This window comes from Stegostoma tigrinum, chromosome 5 (genome assembly GCF_030684315.1).
Source record: "Stegostoma tigrinum isolate sSteTig4 chromosome 5, sSteTig4.hap1, whole genome shotgun sequence".
In the NCBI taxonomy this organism is placed as follows: Eukaryota; Metazoa; Chordata; class Chondrichthyes; order Orectolobiformes; family Stegostomatidae; genus Stegostoma; species Stegostoma tigrinum.
In genome coordinates, this window is record NC_081358.1 from 95,972,353 (window position 1) to 95,995,913 (window position 23,561).

At 42.3% G+C, this 23,561-nt stretch overlaps 1 protein-coding gene across 2 annotated transcripts in view; it reads left to right on the top strand.

Annotated features, from left to right (window-relative positions):
* ccdc12 (coiled-coil domain containing 12) overlaps positions 1–23,561 on the top strand; it is an 87,049-nt gene that overhangs the window by 38,596 nt on the left and 24,892 nt on the right. The window contains exons 2-3 of one of the 2 annotated variants that reach the window (XM_048529942.2): positions 21,394–21,516; positions 22,286–22,365. In XM_048529942.2, coding sequence (XP_048385899.1) covers positions 21,394–21,516; positions 22,286–22,365 — 203 coding nt within the window. The remainder of the gene's footprint in view (positions 1–21,393; positions 21,517–22,285; positions 22,366–23,561) is intronic. The other variant, XM_048529943.2, reaches the window with a different exon arrangement.

Genomic DNA, 23,561 nt, shown 5'->3' on the forward strand with positions numbered 1-23,561 from the left:
TTATTTCCTTCAGTTTTGCACTGTGGACTAAAAATGGAAGATACTTTTTTGTGTAAAAAAAAAGGCTACAATTTTTTTAAAAAGTCATGTATAATGGAGCACAGTGTGATTTGTACAGTGTTGCTTTCCTCTGGAACAATGAGAGTGCAAGTAGGCTTCACAGAGCTGATGAGTTTAACTGAGGGGCGAATAGCTTGACAACAATGTCTTGATCTGGTGACTAGCTTGTGTGGGACCAATGCAGCCTGCTAAGTGAGAGTATCAGAAAATCTTTGTGTTGCTGTCTCTGTCTATGTGTCTCACACACATTTGAAAATACCAAAAAGTCCCTGCAAGTCCTCTGCTGAAGGAGAAGTCATGTCTTAAAAGACAAGGAAAGGATGAATTCCCAACCAGTAAACAAGGGTAGCAGTGCATAAACAAACAACAGCAGCACACTGAAAAAAATTAGAATAAAGCTAAAGAAACACCTGATGAGCTCCTATGGTCCAGACGGCTATTAAATGGTTAACAAAATGTGGAGCTGGATGAACACAGCGGGCCAAGCAGCATCTCGGGAGCACAAAAGCTGAGGTTTCGGGCCTAGATCCTCCTTCAAACCTGATGAAGGGTCTAGGCCCGAAATGTCAGCTTTTGTGCTCCCGAGATGCTGCTTGGCCTGCTGTCTTCATCCAGCTCCACATTTTGTTATCTTGGATTCTCCAGCATCTGCAGTTCCCATTATCTCTGGCTATTAAACTGTTACTGTGATTTATTTCATTTTCATTTTCCATCTTTAATATCTCCATCTTGTCTCTTTTAATTGTCATTGGTTAAAGACAGTTTGCTGATAATACTTCTATGTTCAGCTTAAAATGTGGTGAGTGTTCTCTTTTAACCTGAGTTTATCAGTCAGGTGAATTGAAAGTTTTGAATAGTTTGACTAAATCTTCCCATATTTGTGCTGATTCATGGAATAGTGGTACTTGATTTCCAGGGAAAATCACAACCCCAGTGAGTTGTCACGGCACATATGGGTTGGTTGAGCTAATTTGCCACACATTGAAAACAGAAAAATAATTTTCTTTCGCAAGAACGTATTGCATTTACTCAGTTGGCCAAACGACTACTCATTTCCTTATTTTGTTAAGCAACAAATTGATTGTTAGATTCGTGTGTCACATTAAAATAGTACACATATGTTGTCCCAAAACTGACAGTCTGTGGGCTGCAGACTTGTAGAATTTTGGGTTTCTGGTTGGTTGCTTTGGGCCTTGGGTGGTTAAAGCCAGTCCTGGGCAGGTGACATTGAGAGCTGGGTAGTGTATGGGATTAGGTAGGTCTGCAAGGATGAACAAATCTGGCACCAATTAGTGCCAAGTAGCATTCTGTTGCAGACTTGGAAAATAATTTCAAATTTTCCAACTGCCATGTGAGAGTTGAAATTTATCTGGAACATTGATGCAGGCTTTTGAATTACCCTGAATCATTTGTCAAGACTCGGGTGTTTATAGTGTAAATGAGTGGCATGGTGCATCTCTGAATAATGTTGGACTGACTCTTTGATATTTGTCTTAGTCATTTGGTAGAACAGAATTTGAATATAGTTTAAAAAGTGGCACATGTTGTTAAAGCTTTGTCTTCCCAATGACCTGATAAGTGAAAGATGAAAACGGCAACGGAATATCTTTTTCAGCAATACTTGATCCTCTTTTACAAAATGTTGTTATTTGGCTGACCTTTTACAAATGTATATTTTTAAACTGTTGATTGGCTGAGAAGGCATTTTTAACTGCCCTTAGAATACGGTGACTTTTCACTGCTTGTGGAGGAACTGTTCAAATTGTTGCAAGTAAAAAGTAGGTTAGTCATAAATGGATCCAGTAATGTCACAGTAAGGTCAGCACAAATCATTTGATGTTGCAGAAAGAATCTTTGAATAACTTCGCATGATTTTCTGATGCTAACTTTTGTCAAATCAGTATATAGCCGAGTTAACTGAATTTCTAAGTTTTCCTGTGGTCCCTTATCTCAACCAACGGTGACAGTCAGGTCTACTGCAATGTTATAGTCATTGTGCAACAGGTCTCCCCTTCGACAAACACTCCAGCTACAGAGTAGAGACCTAGAAGTGAAAATGCCTCATAGGCAGAGAGTTGAGAGGTGGGATATGTGGTAAGAATGGAAAACATTTTGTTGAAGACATGTATGTGCACAATTTTTTTTGTATATATGTGTATCTCTTTTCTCATAAAATAAATAAGCAACTGTGCGTAACCTTGCTGTAGAAATTCATCACATCTTAACATAACTTCGAAAGGAGATGCACTCCCTAGGTTTATGTGTGTTGATAGTATCTGCTTCCCAGGTGAGGAAACTAGACTTTTCCATCACAATGTTGCTGTGACTCTGGATGAACTAGACTGTCATTCTTGGTTATGTCCTCAATCCTGGCATGAATGTGAATTAGTCAGTAATATTCACCTCAGTTCTCTCCTGGCACACTGTTCCACACATCCAACTGCTACATGTGATTCGTTTTCTCATGTGTTCATGGGATAGAGGTAAGGTTGTCAGAGTCCACAGGGCTGGTCTCTCATTAGAAGTGGTGGTTTAACCTGAGGGCCACTGCACCTGAGATGAGAGAGATTGAGAAAGAGTAACCTTCCTGATAACTGTGGCCAGTGCAGGAATTGAACTCAAGCTATTGGCTGCATTCTGCATTGAAAACCAGCCGTTCAGCCAACTGAGCTAACCGATCCCCTGGATGTTTATTACCTGTATCTGTGTTAGGGAGGCATTAAGAACTCAGCATTTTGTGTAGGACGGAAGTCAAATTGCATGTACAATATACATTCCTCAAGTAAATCTAAATTGGCATCTAAAATAAATTTATTCGTTATATATTGAATTTCTGTGTGAGGGTGCTTATTTAGTGTTGCTTAAGACGCTTCAGAAAGTACTTGACTTAGTGTGAGCAAAAGTCAGTGGCCTCTGAGAGGGTGACAGTATGGGAATGGGATTGGGATGTCCTGAACTCCTGTTATAGGCATTGGATAAATGCAATTTCATCAGGGTGCACATTGCTAATTCTCAATTTTTATTTACTTCAGTGCAATCTCCAGAACACACTCCTGCCCCTTGAACACGCATGCACTTACTGCAATGTGATTCTGCAGAATCCCGGATTGTTTTGACAGCTTACCTATGTGGCCATTCATCCTGTGTGCTATATTATTTGCAGCATTATTTTTTCATAAGACAGATAAGATTGAAATCATGTGAGCCAGAACAATGAAGGAAAAAACATGATACATCAACGGCAATTTCCAGATGGTGAGGCAGCTGTGATTACATCCATTGTTGGCAAATACTGTTCTGACTTAGGAAATAGAAACTTTAAAAAAAGGAAACACAATTGTTGGTAACTGCCAGATTTGTAGATAAATGTTACTAATTCTATGACCATTTAAGTTGTGCTCCTGAATGAATATGGCCGTTTCTGATCAACCATATCAAAGTCCAATCTGCGAATTTAGGAGTTCAAAATCAATTTTGATGGTGAAATTATTGGACTATTAACTGATGTCAGACATGTTTATTTGCTTCTACAGTCCATGAGCTTAATCCCTGTTTGTAAATGGACACACAGACTGACACAGGCCCCTCCTTATCTTTGTAGCTGTTCATAAACGCATTGTCTGTGTCATTGACTCTTCCTGTTCACTACCATCCCTCACCCCCAATCCCACCAACTCCCGAGCACCCTACCTGTCTAATCTTAACCTTTATCTTTGCCCTTCTATTTTTCTTGGCTTGATCTTTATTGGCTCTCTATCAGCATACACCAGGTTACCATGCATTGCTGAATTACAGGAGCTGATCATGACCATTTCGAAAAGAAGGACGAAGTACTTGGCAGTGTTTACTCTTGGAAGAAAATCTATAAATGGCTTAATAATTAGTCATTAAGTATTTAAGGTTTCTATTTCGGAACCTGTGTTATTTATTTTTAAATAATGTTAGTTATCCCCCAACAACCACTTCTCACCCCTTCCCCTTGGACCTTTCTGTTTATAATTATCAAATACATGTTGCTACCTTCCCCAGCTTGTTTCATGATCTTAACTTTGTATCCTCATCCAAGGTGAGATTCCATACCTTTTCCCCTTTCCCACTCCCAATTTCTAATCCCCCTTGCTGCATGCAATTGAATGTGGTCATTTGCAGACTTGCTTTATAATTGGTTGAAGTTTTCCGAACATCAGTTTGAATTACACTTGAGCAGGGATTGCTGAATAATACATGATACAATAATTGCCAGCATCTCATGGGCAATAGACAGTCTTGAGAATACACTGGAATAGAAAACCACTTCAATAATCAGAGGAGGTGGATTTCTCTTTTTATTGCTTGTGTTCTGTCTTTATTTTCTTTTCCCTTCTGTAACTACCACGTCTCCCTTTGTTTTTGGTTGCCTTTTTTCTCCACTGTCCTCCGATCTTTAATTTTGTTTCTCTTTCACCTCCTTTTCTTCTCTATCATCCATTCTGTAGATTTGAGTTAGATCAGTTGTTGAAACCCTTGTATTTGGGAAGAGAAAATTATCAAGCCGGTAGTAATGCACTCTGGGCTCATGTTTTTTTCAACTTGTGGGACATGGGTATCACTGGCTGGCCAGCATTTAGTAGCTGTCCTTAGTTGCCCTTGAGAAGGTGATGATGAAGCTGCCTTCTTGAACCGGTGCAGTGCACGTGCTATAGGCTAATGCACAGTACCCTTTGGAGGGAATTCCAAAACTTTGACCTAGTGACACTGAAGGAACAGCAATGTATTTTGAAGTAAGGATGGTGGGTGGCTTGAAGGGGAGCTTGCAAGAGATGGTATTCCATTTATCTGTTCCCCTTGGCAAGTTGTTTCGAAGTGGTCATAGATTTGGAATGGGCTACCTGCAGATCTTTGGTGAATTTCCACATTGCATCTTGTGAATAGAACAAACTGCTGCTACTTGGCATCAGAGGTGGACGGATGCTTGAGCGTGGTACCAGTTAGGCTGGCTGCTTTGTACTGGATGGTGTCGAGCTTCATGAGTGTTGCTGGACTTGCACCCGTCCGGGAAAGCGGGGAATATTCTGTCATACTGCTGATTTGTGCCATGCAGATGGTGGACAGCTTTGGGGAGTCAGGAGTTGAGTAACTTGTAGTATTCCTAGCCTCTGATTTGCTTTTGTGGCCACTGTGTTTATAACATAGAATCATTGAATGTCCACAGTGTGAAAGCAGGCCACTTGGTCCATCAAGTCTACACCAACCCTCCAAATAGGATCCCAGGCCCTGAAACCCTGCTTTACCCATGGCAATTTAGTATGGCCAATCCACCTAACCTGTACATCTTTGGACTGTCGGGGGGGGGGGGGGGGGAGAACCTATGCAGACATGGGGAGCATGTGCAAACCCCATGCTGACAGTCATCCGAGGCTGGAATTGAACCCGGGTCTCTGGCGCTGTGAAGCAGCAGTGCCAACCACTGAGCCACTGTGTCCCCATACGTTGCTTATCTAGTGATTCCAGTTGAGCTTTTGCTCGCAGAATGTTGATGGAGGGAGTTTATTGATGGTAACAACACTGAATATCAAGGGGTGATGATTAGATGTTTCTTAGTGAAGATGGTCATTGCCTGGCACTTGTGTAGCGCACATGTTACTTGCGTTTTGACAGCCCAAGCTTGGATATTCTCCCGACCTTGTTGCATTTGAACATGGGTTTCCTCAATATCTGAAGTGTTGCAAATAGCGCTGAACATTGTGCAATCATCAGTGAAGATCCTCATTTCTGACCTTAGGAAATCACCTTAGGTGGGAAGGCCATTGAAAAAGCAGCTGAAGATACTTGGGCCTAGGACACCACCCTGAGTATCTTCTGCAGAAATATCCTAGACCTGATATGACTGATCAACAACTATGACTCTCCTCTTATGTGCCCTGTATGACTCTCCTCTTATGTGCCCTGTATGACTCTCCTCTTATGTGCCCTGTATGACTCTAACCAAGGGAGAGTTTGACCCCTGATTCGCATTGATTTCAGTTTTTCTAGGGCTCCTTGATGCCGTACTCAATTGAATGCAGTCTTAATGTGAAGGGCAATCACTCTCACTTAACTTCTGAAAGTGAGCTCTTTTGCCCATAAAGAATAGAAGAATAGTGGAGAAGTACAGCACAGGAATGGGCCCTTTAGCCCTCCAAGCCCATGCCAATCATCATTCTCTGACTAAAGTAAAAAATGCAAACCATCCGCCTTTATTCAGACCGTATCCCTCTATTTCCTCCCTGTTCATGTAACCATCCAAATGTCTCTTAAATGTGCCTGCTTCCACTACCACCACGTCTGGCAATGCATTCCCAGCTCCTCCTCCTCCTCTCTGCGTGAAAAACTTTCCTTGCACAGCTCCTTAAACTTTAGCGCTCTCGCCTTGAATCTGTGTCCCCTTGAAACTTCAACCTTGGGGAGAAAGCCTCTGACTATCCACCTTATCTATGCATCTCATAATTTTGTTGACCTCTATCTGGTCTCCTCTCAGCCACCGTCTTTCCAGTGAAAGCAGTCCCAGTCTTTTTAATCTTTCCTCATAGTGAATGCCCTCCAGACCAGGCAACATCCTGGTGAACCTTCTCTGCACTCTCCAAAGTTTCCACGTCCTTCTGGTAATGTGGCGACCAAGACTGCACACACGACTCCAAATGTAGCCTGATAACTCTTGTTCTCCGTGCACTGGCCAATGGAGGCAAGCGTGCCATATGCCGCCTTAATCACCTTGGCCACTTCTGGGGAACTGTGGACCTTCACACTGAGATCCATCTGAATGTTAATAGTCCTAAGGGTTATGCCATTAACAGTATAATTCACACCTAAATGTGATCTTCCAAAAGGCATCATCTCACATTTGCCTGGATTAAACCCCATCTACCATTTCTGTGCCCAAGTCACCGATCTATCTATATCCTGTTGTATCTTTTCACAATTGTCAGCACTATCAGCAATGCCACAAATCTTCATGTCATCTGCAAACTTAGTAATCAGAGCACCCACGTTTTCCTCCGGATCATTGACATGTACTACAACCAACAGAGGGACCTAAGACAGATCCCTGTGGATTAGTTACCAGTCTCCATTCTGAAAACCACCCTATCACTGCTACCCTCTGTCTTCTATGTCCAAGCCAGTTTGTATCAATCTTGCCAACCTACCTCAAATCCCATGTGATTTTAGTTTATGTACCAATGTGTCACGTGGGACCTTATCAAATGCATTATTTAAGTCCATATAAACGACATCCACAGTTCTTCCATCATCAATTATCTTTGTCACCTCTTCAAAAAATTCAATCAGGTTGGTGAGACATGGTCTACCCCATATGAAACCATGCTGCCTGTCTCTAAATGTCCATTTTCTTCCAAATGTGTGTATATCCTGTCCCTCTATCATCTCCAAGAGCTTCCCCACCACAGATGTCAGACTAGCTATCCGATAATTTCCTGGATTATCCCTACCTCATTCCTTAAAGAAAAGAACAACATTAGCTAATATCCAGTTGTCTGGAATCCTTGCCTGTATCCAGGAGGATGTGAAGATATCTGCCCATGTCCCAACTATTTCTTCCTAAGCCTCTCCCAAGGGATAGATCCCATTTGGCCTTATCCATCTTAATGCAATTTTCAAATATCCAAAACTTCCTCCTTTACTATTTGAACCAAGGCTGTAATGAGGTCAGGAGCCGAGTAGCCCTGAAGGAACTCAAAACTGCACATTGCTGAGCAGATGCTGCTTGATAGCACTATTCATGACACCATCCATCACTTTACTGATGATCAACAGTTGACTGATGGGGCGTTGATGAGCCAGGTTGGAATCCTCCTGCTTTTAGCGTACAGGATTAACACATGGTTGTCCTGGGAGACTATGGGACGGCAGGTTCTCAAGCATAAGTCTTCAGTACTATTGCCGGAATTTTGTTAGAATCCATAAGATTTGAAAGTATCCACTGCCTCCAGCTCTTGATATTATATGGAGTGAATCATAATTGCTGAAGACTTGTATCTAATGCTGGGCACTGCTGGAAGAGGGTTGAGATGGATCATCCACTTGGCTGAGGATTGCTGCTCATGCTTCAGCCTTATATTTGCGAATATTTGTGGATTCTCCTCCCTCCTCCTCCAATGAGTCCTTTAATTGTGCACCATCATTCACCACAGGATGTGGCAGGACTGCAGAGTTTAGACCTGACTGGTTGTGGGATTGCTTTGCAGTTTCTTTACATGCTGCTTATGCTGTATGGCAAGAAAGTAATCCTGTTTATCACCAGGTTGATACCTCATTTTCAAGTATACCTGGTGCTGATCCTGGCATGCTCACCTCCACTTTCCGTTGATCCCCTGGCTTGATGGTAACGTTGACGAGGGAATACTCCTCGCCAAGAGGCTGCAGATTGTGCTGGAGTACAATTCTGCTGCTGTTAATGGTCCACAGTGCCTAATGGATGCCCAACCTTGAGTTGTTAGATCTGTTTACAGTCTGTCCCATTTGGCATGGTGTTATTGCCACACAACATGATGGAGATTATTGGACAGATGCATCTGAAGCCTGTAGATGAGTAAGAATGAGGTTGAATAGTCCATCAGCTGTGTTCATTAGGACCCAACCAGCTCAGTCCTCTCGCACCCAGAGTACATTTAATGCCCCTGCCACTGTGAGCACTTCATTTGTACTGAGGAATAGTAATTCATCAGACAATGGAGGATGGTATGTGGTAATCAGGAGGCTTCCTTGCCCTTGTTTAACCTGAAGCCATGAGATTTCACGGGCTCCAGAGTTAATGTTGAGCACCATCAGGGCAATTCCTTCCAGACTGTATACCACTTGGTCTTCACTTGTGCCGAGTCCATCCTGCGGGAGAGACAGGGCATACCCAGGGATGGTGTTGGTGGTGTCTAAGACATTGTGACAATGAGGTCAAAAAGGTTTAATGACACTGGGGATGGTATATTTATACGTATACTTGTTGAAGTTAGTTCTCGTTCACTGACCTGCAGAGCAAATATCTGGACAATTGCAAAACCAAGCAAACTTCCTTTAGGTGGACAAGTTGGTAGATCTTCCCTAGGTTTTGACATTTTGGTGTTAACAGCTCGTTCATAATGGCAATAGACTTAACTGTTTGTGTAAACCTATAATCCCGTCTCAACACCTTAGAATAATTTGTTACGAATTCATATTTAACACACAAACTTTGTTCCTTCGTATCACAAAATGCAATAGCCATTTTGCCATAGCAACATCCTGCAGTGAGATCAATGAACAGTTTATTTGTTTATTTCTGAGGGAGAAATGTTGACCAGATCATTGGGTTGACTCCAAATTTCTCTTCACGTAGTCTTGTGTGGTCTTTGAATCTATTTGAAGAGGTACACTGGGCCTCGGTCTAGTGTATGGATCTGAAGGACATCACCACCTGCCAGAGTGAGACAGTGACGGATCAGTTGTAAAATGTGAAATTTGTTTTGGGGAGGATTGAGAGGGCGGTGTTATTCTGATCAAAGAGCAAAAATTTAACCAATTTAATCTTCAAATTCACACAATTCATCCTTGAACACAATCAGTTGATCAAAAGCAATCTGAGAAGCAGTGGTTGTCCATTACATTGGCTCTCTCACTTAGCTGAAAGCAATTTGATTGGCAGTCATCAATCCTATTAAACATTCACTCTGTCACTTTGCACAGTGGCAGCTCTGCATACCATGTGCAAAATGCACTGCCACAAACTTGGCAATTCTCCTTCAATAACTGCTCTAAAACTGTAATCTCTGGCTCAAAAAAAAACTGACAGGTGCTTGTGAACACCAATACCTTCAAATTCCCTCCCAAGTCATAGATCCCCCTGACTTGGATCTGTTGGTTTTTATCCTCGTCGCTGTGTCAAAATCCCGGAACACTGACTCAGTTTCATGGCCTGCATAAGCCCATAAGACGTAGGAGCAGAAGTCTTGTGTTCAGGCAGTTCAGCCCATCAAATCTATTCTACCATTCAATGAGATCATGGCTCATCTGATATTCCTTAAAACTACTCTTCTGTTTTCTCAATAACCCTTGATTCATGTGCTGATTACAAGTCCCTGTATTTCAGCTTTGGATATACTTAACAGTCCAGTCTTGGCAACCCTCTTGAAGCAAAGAATTTCACAGACTCACAACCCTCCGAGAGAAGAAAATCCTCCTCATCTCTTTCTCAAATGTGCAACCCTTAATTCTGAGATTCAGCCCTCTGGCCTTAGGCTATGTCACAAGGGGAAGCAATCTTTCTGCTGTCAAATCCACCAACAATCTCATCTGTTTCAATAAATTTGCTTCTTAATCTTCTAGATTCCAATTAGTACAGGCCCTCTTGGATATAATCTCTTCTCTAGAACAGTCTTTCCAATCCTGCTATTAGCTCAGATAACCTTCTAAGACTGCCTCCAAGACAATTATATATTTCATTACATAATGGAATCAAAACTGTTTAGCATATTCCAGCTGTGGTCTGACAGGTAGATAGAATAATGAAGAAAGCATTTGGTATTCTGGCCTTTTTGGACAGTGCATTGAGTAGAGGAGTTGGGAGGTTGTCTTGCCTTTGTACAGGACATTGGTTTGGTCACTTTTGGGATACTGTGTGCAACTCTGGTCACCCTACTGCAGGAAGGATGTTGTGAAATGTGAAAGAGTTCAGAAAAATTGACAAGGATGTTGCCAGGGTAAAAGGGAGCTATAGGGAGAGGCTGAATAGGCTGCGGCTATTTTCTCTGAGAGTATTGAAGGCTGAGGAGTGAACCTCAGAGGTTTATAAAATCATGAGGGGCATGGATAGGGTAAATAGACAAGATCTTTTGCGTGAGGTGGGAGAGTCAAAGAGGAGAGGACATAGGTTTAATCTGAGAGGGGAAGGGCTTAAAAGGATCCTAATGGGCAATTTTTCATGCTGGGGGGTGGTGCATGTATGAAATGAGCTATCAAAGGAAGTGGTGGAGATTGGTACAGTAACAACATTTAAAAGGCATCTGGATGGCTATATGACGAGGAAGGGTTTAGCGATATGGGCCAAATGCTGGCTAATGAGACTAGATTTATTGACGATATCTGATTGCCGTGGACAAGCTGGACCAGAGGGCCTGTTTCTTTGCTGTACATCTCTCTGCTTGTACGTGTAGTGCCTTACCTTGCTTTAGCCAAACGTTTCTACATTTATGCTTCATTCTTTTTGAAATAAAGGCCAGCATTCCATTTGCTTCCTTACTACCTGCTGAACTAGTATGTACATTTTTATGATTCATGCTCAAGGATTCCCTTTTCTGTAAATTCCTGTAGACTTTCTTAATGTATATTACTTGCAAGTTGAACCTCAGTTTGTTTTCTCCCTTTTCGGTCATAGTAATACAACACTGAAGGAGAGCCTTCGGTTCAACTCATCCATGCTGATCAGGTTTCCAAAATTGAACTAGTCCTGTTTGCCTGCGTTTGGCCAATGTCCCTCTAAACCTTTCCTATCCGTGTACTGGTCCAAATGTCTTTTAAATGTTGTAATTGTACTTGCCTTTACCACTTTCTTTGGTAGCTTGCTCCATATATTAACCACCCCCTGTGTGAATAAGTTGCCCGGCAAGTCAATTTGGAAAATTTTTCCCTCTTCCTTCCTAAATAATGAATTCTCTTCCCAACTCTCTTTATCCATAATCCCACTCTATCATACCCGTTTTCATGATTTGTGAGATTAACTTATCCATTTTATTATGAATGCTCTGTGAATTAAGGCACAAAGCTTCAAGGTTTATATTTGTAACATTACTTGTCTTATCCAAATATGTTTCACTGTGGCTCTTTCTGATCTTGGTGATTGACTTTTGTTTTGTCTTGTCTTGTCACTTTTCTTATTCCTCTTGCCCTCTTTTGTCCTTGTCCCTGATTCCCTTTTCTGTGACTCCTTGCATGGATTCCCATCTCCTTGTCAGCTTAATTTGAAGATTTCCCAACCAGAGTGTCAGCGCCAGTCCTGCCAGGTAAACCCTGTCCAGCAGTACTAGTTTCACCAGCCCAGGCTTGGCCCTGTTGCCACAGTAATCTCAAACTGTTCCCCCTTGCACCATCTCAGCCATGTATTCATGTGATATATCTTGCTATGTCTACAGGGATTGCTTGGGGGTGGGGCGGTATGTGGTTTGTTGCAGCTGGTCCATCGGCATCTGTGGAGGGAGGACAGAATCGACATTTTGGGACCAGTGACCCTTCAGAGCCTGGGACCGTTGGCTCTGTTTTCTCTTTCAGCAGTGCTGCTGGGCCTGCTGTGTTTTTCCAGTAATTTGTGTTTTTGTTTCTGATTCCTAGCTTTGGCAGTTTTTTTTTGGATTCCAGCTATTTCTACTCTGACTAGCACATCCCTGTAATGCTGACATCACTAATTTTGATGTAATAAAGTGTGAAGCTGGATGAACACAGCAGGCCAAGCAGCATCTCAGGAGCACTCCTGAGATGCTGCTTGGCCTGCTGTGTTCATCTAGCTTCTCACTTTATTATCTTGGATTCTCCAGCATCTGCAGTTCCGATTATTACTAATTTTGACATCCTAATTTTCAGCTTACTTCCTACAACCTGCTTTTAGGACCTCATTCATTTTGTTACCTATGTCATTGGTACAAATGTGTATGGCGAACACTGGCCGTTTATCCTTTCCTTCCACAATGCCCTGTACCCTCTCTGAGACATCCTTCACTCCAGTAACAGAAGGCTACGCATCATCCTGGAGTCAATTTGCAGCCACAGAAATGCCTATTTCCCCTTGAAATTGAATCCCCTAAAACGATTACTTTCCCACATGTTTTGCTCCTAGCCGGTACAGCTGAGTCCACATGGTGGAATGAATTTGGGTGTTGTTGCTTTTGCCTGAGAGGCCGTCAGCTTAACAGTATCCAAAATGATACAACTATTTTACAGAGGAATGGCCAGAGAAGACGCTTGGATTGCCTGTCTAGTCCTTTTGGTCTGTCTGGTTGTCACCCACTCCCTTCCTCTCTGTTGAATCTTAGCCTGTGGTGAGGGAAGAGACACAAAAGGGTTCAGAGGAGCAATTTTTTTAGAGTGGTGTGTGTCTGGAACAGGTTGCCAAAGGTAGCAGTGGAAGCAAAAAACAGTTTAGTCATTTAAGAAACATTTCGACAGGTACATGAGATAACAAGGTGTAGAGCTGGATGAACTGACTGGGCCAAGCAGCATCATAGGAACAGGAAAGCTGACATTTCGGGCCTAGACCGTACTTCGGAAATGGGGGATGGGGAAGAGGTTCTGAAATAAATAGGGAGCGGGGGGGGGGGGGAGGTGGAGAGGAGACAGACTGGTCAAAGAGGCAGGCATGGAGCCAGTAAAGGTGAGTGTAGGTGGGGAGGATGGAAGGGTCAAGGGGGCAGGATGATGTTGGTAAGTAGGAGATGGGGGTGGGGCTTGAGGTGGGACGAGGGGATAGGTGGAAAGACTGGTTAGAGGGGCAGGGACGGGCTGAGCTGGTTTTGAGATGCAGTAGAGGGAGGGGAGATTTTGAAGCTTGTGAAGTCTACATTGATGCAATTAGGCTGCAGGGTTCCCAAGCGGAATATGAGTTCCTGTTCCTGCAACCTTCAGGCAGCATCGTTGTGGGACTGCAGGATGCCCAGGATGGACATGTAGTCTGCGGAATGGGAAGGGGAGTTGAAATGGTTTGTGACTGGGAGGTGCAGTTGTTTAGTGCAAACCAAGCGTAGGTGTTCTGCAAAGCAGCCCCCAACCCTCTGCTTGGTTTCCCCGATGTAGAGGAGACCACAACGGGAACAGCGGATGCAGTATACCACATTGGCAGGTGTGCAGGTGAACATCTGCTTGATGTGCAAAGTCTTCTGAGGGCCTGGAATGGGGGTGAGGGGGGGGAATTGTAGGGACAGGTGTAGCACTTCCTGTGGTTGCAGGGGAAAGTGCTGGGTGTGGTGGGGTTGGAGGGGAGTGTAGAGTGGACAAGGGAGTCACAGAGAGACTGGTCCCTCCGGAAAGCAGACTAGGGTGGGGAGGGAAAAATGTCTTCGGTGGTGGTGTCGATTGCAGATGGCGAAAGTGTCGGAGGATGATGTGTTGGATCCGGAGTTTAGTACGTGAGGACGAGGGGGATTTCGGTTTATTTTATTATTCGGGGACAGGGTGTGAGAGATAAGTTGTTGGAGATACAGTCGGGGGCATTCTCGACTACCTGGGGGGAGGGGTGGTGCGTGATGTTCCAGTCCTTGAAAAACAAGGACATCTGAGATGTATGGGAGCAGATGTGGCAGAGGTGAAGGAATTGGGAATAGGGGATGGCACTTTTTGCAGGAAGGTGGGTGGGAGGAGGTGTATGTGAGATAGCTGTGGGAGTTGGTGGGCTTGAAGTGGATATTGATTTTTAGGTGGTTGCCGGAGATGGAGACAGAGGTCCAGGAAGGAGAGATGTAGTAGAGATGGTCCAGGTGAACTTGAGGTTGGGGTGGAAGGTGTTGGTGAATTGGATGAACTGTTCGAGCTCCTTGCGGGAGCACAAGGCGGCGCCAATACAGTCATCAATGTAACGGAGGAAGAGGTGGGGTTTAGGGCCAGTGTAGGTACGGAAGAGGGATTGTTCGATGTAAAATGTAAGAGGCAGGCATAGCTTGGGCCCAATGGGTACCCATGGCCATCCCCTTTGTCTGTAGGAAGTGGGAGGAATTGAAAGAGAACTTGAGGGTGAGGATGAGTTCGGCTAGACGGATGAGGGTGTCGGTGGAGGGGGACTGGTTGGGCCTGTGGGAATTGCAGGTGTTTAGGGACTGGACGTCGATGGTAAAGGTGAGGCGTTGGGGACTGGGGAAATATCTTTTGCTGTGAGCCATGAACTATTTTCTTACATAGTCTGCCAATGTTTCTCAAATGCCTTTGCTACTAAACTCCTTTCCCAGTCAACTCCAAGCCATTCTACCCTTGTTATTTTGTAATAACCCCTATGTAAGCTTAGCATAATTGTTTCTAACACAAATCCCTCCCTCTCAAACTGCAGTAAGCCAAGAAGGTGATTTGTAACATCTGTCATAAGGGCTAGAATGCAAGTATTGGCAGTGACATCTATGCCCCCCTAAAGAGGGGTGGGAAAGTACATGGCTAAATTACTTCCAACCTCTGATCATTTTAAATTGACACCGCCGCCAGGTATGTCAAATGTGGAATGGGACATTACTCATTGCTAGTTTACCTGATTAATTTCACGCATGAGAAATATGGTTTGATTACTGTGTGCAAGGCCTGTTGACATGGTATGAAATACTAACATGAACCAACTACATCTGGTGCTGGGAAATTCCCTTCATTGTTCATGTGGGAGATAATTGATGGCTCAGTATTTTCCTAAAGTCATTGATACTGGAACTATTAATACGTGGTCTAGAAAGCATCAGGCTCTGTCCAGTAATATTATCATATCAGTACATGTTTTTAAAAAAAACACTCCATTTTTAATAAGCATTGCTGTCAACAGCACAAGAATAGTCTCATTTCAGTGAAGGGACAATCCCACACTTATATAGTCGAGCATGGGAACAGGTTAGTGTTGGAGTATTTGCAGTTGACATTATTTTGGAACATATGTTCCCAATTCTGAAACTTCTCTAGGATGTTGGCCAAGTTGAAGTTTTAAGGAGAAGCCATGATGGCATGTAGGTTCTTTTGTTATGTTTACGTTATTTAATCTTCCCTTTCATTTTCACTGGAGATAGCCAATGCTGTTGTATTTGTCTGCAAGTGGTAGCAGCTCTCTCACTCAACTAGTGATTCTTCTTAATAAGAGTCGAGACAATGAATGTTCAACCGCCACCAAAAGTAAACTGATTCCAACCCTTAGCTGGTGAACATAAATGTGTCATTGCCAGCGGAGTTTGCTGAATAATAGAAGCAGGAGAATTCTGTCTGTTTCTCCTCCTCCATTTTGGATCATTGAGAACAGTTATAGTTCCCTTTATTATAAGTGTGAGATTACTCACCCCTACGTAACTATAAATCAAACTTTGCATCTGTTAGTTATTAATTTTTCAATGCTGAGTTACATTAGTTTCTCCTTGAGGTACTGACTGGTGCAGCAGCTCAAGAAGGCAACTCTACTAACTTTTCCAAGATAGTTAGGAATGAGCAATGGATGCTGGCCTCTTCTGTCATGCCCATATCCCCTTGAATGAAAGAAAAAGAGAAAATAAATTCTCTCAAACATTGTATACTGATAATAAAATTTCAACTAATTTTTTAATTCATTCATTGGCTGAGAGCGTTATTAGCAAAGTAGCATTTGATATTCATCCTTGTCTTTTCGAAAGTAGGGGTGAGCTGCTGGATTGTTCTGAGCCTCTTGTATTTAGAAAGGTGGTAATGCCACACAAGAGGATGTAGGAAAATATCAATATCAAGTTGGATCTTCATCTCTTTTAGTATGAGTACTGTTGATCCACTCTTCATAACGGGTATTGATGTCCCTGATCCAGAATGTATTTTGTGTGATTATTGTGCTCAGTATTTATAAGTGGTGTTCAATATGGAGAAGTACTGATTCATCAGTTGGAGGTTTCCTTGCCCAGATTTGTCCAGATGCCATAAAACCTTGTGGAATTCAGAGTTAATGCTGAGAGCTCCCAGTCTCCTGAGACTGTCCTTCTGTGGGGCAGATGTACATAAGGATGGTGATGGAGGATTCTGCTATGTTGCCTGTAAGATGTGATTTGGAGAATTAATTTTCATTTTGACTAGTCTGCAATATGTACCACCCAATATTGGCAGAGGTTATCCAGATGTAATGAAGAGGACTTTGCAACCAAGCAGGGTGTGTATTTAGTTTGTGCAGTTTACTCTTGCACTGTAATGAAAGCGATTAAGTCCCTTTAGTACAATTTAATTTTGTTCTGAAAAGTCGGTCTTAAAAATTGTTTCCTGTAATGTTCAGTAGATTGAACTGTTCCACTATTTACCTCGTAAATGTGCAATTTATATTTCACATGTTGCCAGGAATGTAGCCATTTCCTATCATTGTCTTCGATCTACACTGTTTATTTTAACTGGTCCCTCCCGAGAAAGTTTTTCAGATTACTTGATTTGAAACGCGTTCATTTGGTCTAAGTTGCACTCCAGCGCTAGTGTGCAGCCTCTTGGATGGTATTGTCACTGCAGTATTGAGGATGGAGATGTTATGTTATTATCTTTTCCAGTGGTCTATATGGCACTATTTCAAGGAAATAAAAATTGTGTTTCTAGAGAGTCTTTCTCGATGTATATGGACTGTCTTGTAGCACTGAAGTTTATTTTATAGTGTAATACAAGTGAAGAGCAGAATTAATCATTCTGCTTGACGTTTGGAAATAGTGCAGAAACCCCTGTTTGTCTGGAATTTGGCCAATATTTATTCCCTAAACTGACAGCCAAAAAAAGTTAGCTAATGTGAGCACTTATCATGAGCAAAATAGCTACCATTTGATGTAGAGGGAGAAGTAGGCCTTTTGGGCCATCAAGTCTGCTCTGCCATTGAGTGAAATCATGTCTGAACTGATTATTCTCATCTGCACTTTTCCTTTTCCTCATAACGCTTGACTTGCCTTCTGGTTAGAAATTTGTCCATCTCAGCATTGAGTAAATATAATATTTATTGGACTTTAAAATGCATTCACAGAATCATAGAAATGTTACAATTCCAAATAAGACTATTCGGCCCATTGTTTCTGCATCAGCTTTCTAAATGAGCATTATGACTTACTGCCGTTCTTCTGCCTTTTCATTGTGCTCTAATCTATTGTTCTATCCAAATAATTATCTAATACTGTCTTGAATGCCTTAATTGAACCAACCTCCACTCCAATTCTAGGCAGTACATTTGAGACCTGAATATTCATTGCATGAAAAAGTTTTATTTTGCATAACATGTGCTACTTTGGCAAAGCACTTTGCGTTTGTGCCTGTTATTCTTGATCTTTTTATGAGTTCAAACAGTTTGTCTCTATCTGTTGTGTTCAGATTTCTTGTTGTTTTGAAAACTTTATTCCTAACTCCTGTTTGCCTTCTGTCCAAGAACAACAGTCCCAACCCCTCCAATCTGTCCTAATGTTTGAAGGAAACATCTCTGGAAACAGTCTTGTGAGCCACTTTGCCATTTTCTACATGCTTTGAAGTTCTTCCTAGAGTGCAATGCCCAGAACAACACAAAAGACTCTAAGGTTGAACAAGTATCTTATATAAGTTCAGCATAACCCCTTTGCTCTTATACGCAATGTCCAGAATATTATATCTTTCCACCTATCCTTCCACCTTGAAAGCAGGTACATGTATATGCCCAGGTCCTGCACCCTCTCAACAATTGTAACTCATGTTTTATAGTGTTTTCTCATGTAGTTATGTTCCTATAAAAATGCACACTGAGCTGCATTGAACCACCAACTTGTCTGTGTCATTTTGGATTTCTGTACTGAACATTTCATGGTTCATAATTCATTTTATGTTGAGCATAATGTAAGGTTTCTGAAGCAAGTATTCTCTAGAATCCTTAGTGTGGAAGCATGCCATTCAGCTCATTGGGTCCACACCAGTCTTCTGAAGAGCATCCCACCCAGACCTACCCTTAACCAAGATAACAAAGTGTAGATCTGGATGAATTTAGCAGGTGTGTAGAAAAGCTGATGTTTCAGGCCTAGAACCTCCTTCAGAAGGGTCTAGGCCCGAAAATCAACTTTTCTGCTCCTCTGATGCTGCTTGGCCTGCCTTGTTCATCCAGCTCTATGCTTTGTTATTTCAGATTCTCCAGCATTTGCAGCTCCCATGCTAGACACCATGGGCAATTTAGCATAGTCAGTCCATAGAAGTATTCTTTCATTCAAAGCTGTGGCTCATGCTGGAATATAGGTTCATTTGCCTAGATGAGTGCAGCTCCATCAGCACTCAAGATATTTGCTACCATTTTCAGGACTAAGGTTGCTTAATTAGCATTCCATGCACCAAATTTTGATAATGGAATTTAATCATCTAATACCATAACCATTATGTTACTGTACCCTTTGCCTGTGGGTGTTTGATCTTAGATCATAGAATCCCTAGTGAAACAGGTCCTTGGGCCCAACAGGTCCACACCGACTTGCAGAGCACCACCTGGACCCATTATCCTTTCCTTGTAACCCATCTACACATCCTTGAGTGCTGTGGACAATTTACCATGGTCAATCGACTTAACTTGCATATCTCTGAACTGTGGGAGGAAACTGGAAGCCCATGCAGACATGGGGAGACCGTGCAAACTCCACACACAGGTGCCGGAAGGTGGAATCAAACTTAGGTCCCTGGTGTTGTGAGGCAGCAGTGCTAACCACTGTGCAGCTGTGAACATTTGTAGTGAACATTTCTTTTACACCTCCATTTAACTTCCCACTTATTTCCTTCCTCAACACCCCTTTTCTAAAAAATCAAACTATCCTTTGAACCCTCAGTTCCCATTCTGTCCGTGTTTTTTACAAGTTTCTTGTTGAATTTTTCACCTGATCATTGAGTGACTCTCCCTGAAAGCCCATTTCACGTTTGAAATTCAGTGTGAGTAAAAGGATTTTTTAAATCCCTAGCCTTGCTGCAGACTTGTGAACTTTGCAGAGATTTCAGTGTGTTTTACCATTTGGATTACTCTTATTTAGCTGTTCCAATTCTCTGCCTCCTGACATCAGTGACAACTGACCTTCACACTGGAATGGCTCACAAACCTGCCTGCAGACTCCTGGGCCTCCTGCCATGCCATAGCAATGCCACCCGAAGGTTGCAGGAACAGCACCTCATTCTGCTTGGGAACCCTGCAGCCCAATGGTATCAATGTGGACTTCACAAGTTTCAAAATCTCCCCTCCCCCTACCGCATCCCAAAACCAGCCCAGCTCGCCCCCACCTCCCTAACCTACTCTTCCTCCCGCCTATCCCCTCCTCCCCCCCCCCCCCTCAAGCCCCACTCCCATCTCCTTCCTACTAACCTCATCCCGCCCCCTTGAACTGTCTGTCCTCTCTAACTCCCCAACTGCACTCACCTTTACCGGCTCCATCCCCACCTCTTTGACCTGTCCGTCTCCTCTATCCATCTTCTATCCGCTTCCACCTCTCTCCCTGTTTATTTCAGAATTCCCTTCCCCTCCCCCATCTCTGAAAAAGAGTCTAGGCCCGAAACATCAGCTTTCCTGCTCCTCTGATGCTGGTTGGCCTGCTGTGTTCATCCAGCTCTCCACCTTGATATCTGCAGACTCAACCTGATTTGGAAGGACAGTACAATTGTCTTCTTAGTATTCTTCAAAGTTGAGGATAAAAGTTGAAAGTTTCACATTGCCATTGCTGGTCTCGAGTTGACTGTTATATTAAGTTCGTTTTCTGTTTGTTATGTAGTTCAATTGAGGCATTCAAGAGGGCATTGGATAATTAGCTGAATGAGAATGATGTGTACGATTATGAGGAAAAAGGAGATTTGTATAAGTAATAACGCTCGTTTAATGAACCTCTGCAGGCATGACCTGCTGAATGGCTGTCCTCTACGCCGTACACTTCTGTGATTCTGATATGTTAACTTTGGGTTTCACATTACTTCCCAGATTGTATGCAAAATTTGGAGAGGGTAGCAAATGACTGTGTCATTTTTGCTATTAATGTACCTGACATGGAAACAGGGTGGGTAGTGGTTGACACCTGCTGAGGTGCAAGAGTTTGGCTCTTTGCTCAAACGTCTTTCAAAATGTGTGTGGGAGCTAATTTACTTTGTCAATGCATTTAGGTAGAACTTGTTTTGGCAGGTATGGGAGACAAGCTAGGACATATGTATGCATCTGGAAGATTTGAGTTGCGTTTGAATGCCCGTGGGCTAGTCAGGGAGATGAAGGCAGAGTTCACAGTTCTGTCAGAACCAATCGGGCAGCTCCTGCACCTCCAGAATATTCATTGTGCATAAATGGATTATGCCTTTGAATGTTTATGTGATACATTCAGGGAAAGGAATTATAATATTCAGTGTGTCACGCCAGAGTCTGTACATGTCTCTGCATTAACATTGACACCACATACTTTTCCCAGGATTTGAAAATGCTATTTTCTTTTGCTCCCTGCCTTTCATTTAAAGCCAAAGTCTTTCACCCCATATATTTATTTCACTGATGTCATGCATATTTTTTGGATCTAAGATCATGTAATGTTGAATGTTTCCAATATTGTTAGCTACTAGATAGAAATAAGTCTTTTGCTTAATGTGTACTGGCTTTGCACACAATATTGAAACCCATGATCAAGCAGCAGAATTTACTGCATGTAATATATAATGTATTCTGTAAAGAACGGTGCAAGTAACCAGAAGCTGGAGAATGAGGGACACTTGACCTCGGATAGAAAAATGGCATGGAAAGAAGGGAGTGGAAGATCAAACAATTTTGAGGAGAAGTGGAAGAGCAAAAAAGAGGTATGTACTAGAGATAACAAGGTGTAGAGCTGGATGAACACAGCAGGCCAAGCAGGATGAGGAGCAAGAAGGCAGACGTTTTGGGCCTAGACTCTTCTTCAGGAAAAAGTGAAAACTAGAGAAGAGGAGCTTGGTGAGCTTAGATCAAAGAGAGACCAGTGTGAGACCAGACACAGGCCAGAGTGAAGTAAGGGCGACAGTAGTGCCAGACATCTAATAGAGTTAGACAGGAGTAGTTGAGTGCAGTTTGTTGCACACTAATGCGTAGTCTTGGTTTTAACTACACATTGCTAGTCATTCACCTTTCTTACCCTTCTAGTTTTGTCTTCTCTGCTTGTGCAGCAGCTGATCTTTGCCATGGTATGGACCATCAACAATGTGTCCTGTGGCATGTTATTCACGTCATTGTTCTTCATGTGAGACCACATTTGCCATGTTTGAACTCTGACACTAATGACAATGATTTATATTTTAAAGACTGGCCTGAACAGATTTCAGATAGATTAAAATGCTTATCTGATAACAAACATGTAATTTAGAAATCGTAAATTAATCCTGGTACAAAATATTGCATTTTTCTCCTAATATTAAGTGCAAGTTCTATTCAGGGAATTGAATGAACTACAATCGAATAGTTAAGTTTGAGAAACTTGGTTGATATGGATGAACTGAACCAAAGGGTCTGTTTTTGTGCGATATAACTGTATGTTTGAACAGTAGTGAATGCAGGCAAGGTGAATCTGTTTACTTTTTACATTTGGATCTATAGAACCGAAACCAAGATGAAGGAGAGCCAGAGAATAAACAGCTCAAAGAAGACGAGGATACGGATGAGGAAGTGAAGCATCGGTGAGCAGATTGTATTGACTCTCTTAACATTATTTTCACCCCAACTTTGCTTTTCACACTGACTTGTATGATGTTGCAGTTCTCCAGATGCCAGTTGGCTTTGTATGAACTATTAGACTCATGAAGGTGGAGAATCTTCACATCATAAAGATTAGACTGTTGTTTGTATTTAATTATTCGTCACATGGCGCTGCTTATTGTTGTTTTTCATTCATGTCCACTGTGTGAGAGAACTGCTTTGGGTTGCACAGCCACAATGGAACAAGAGTCACAGCCTTTGGGAGTGATGGGGAGACTAAGGGAATGGATAACTATCAACAATTTAACAGTTTAAAAATTAACCTGTTTACTAGTTTAAAGATGGCCAAATGGCCACAGCGGTTCAAGAAGCCAACCCACCATCACCACCTCCAAGAGCAGGTACAGATGCATAATAAATGCACAGCCAACATTCCCACGAATTAAAGTAAAGCTATGTTGGGGCAAGATTGTAACCTTCTTTCACTGTGTGGTTCAATGACATGTTGGGTTAACTGAGCCATTTGGATAAGCGAAGAGTTGCCACTGAGTAGGAACTGCCACTTAAACGTGGATTTCTGCTGAGTCAAGGAATTGAAATTCTGTTTGAAGTGAGTTAAATGCAGTTAAAACTCTTGGTTTGTTTCAAACAGATTAAAAGATATTTTAAAATTATACCCTAACTCTAAGTACTTTTTGAAAGGGATTACAATTTGAGGAAAAGTACAAAGAAAGGAATTAAGGTGAGACTCAAAATATTAGAACTCTGAAATTAAAACAGAATATCAGCAACATGCAGGACATGAGCATAACCAACAGAAATGTTTCTTTCCCTAAATTGGTATTCTTGTGAATTACATATTCAGTGCAAGCTGAAAAACTTGGCCAAAATGTCTTTTTTCAACAATACTCAAGTTCTGTCCTACCAGCTGGCTGCTTGTATATCTGAAATATTAATACAATGGGATCTGTGGAAGCAAAAATTATGTCGCATCCTCATGAACGTCCCTGAACCTTCTCAAAAGTTTGCACTTGCCGAGAATTGTTAGCTATTTTTGAATCACTGTGATAGTTGTATAAATGCGACAATCCTTTTTGGGATGACCAGAGTCTCCTAAGAGCAATGAACGTCGAATATTAGAGATAACACGGTGAAGATCTGGATGAACACAGCAGGC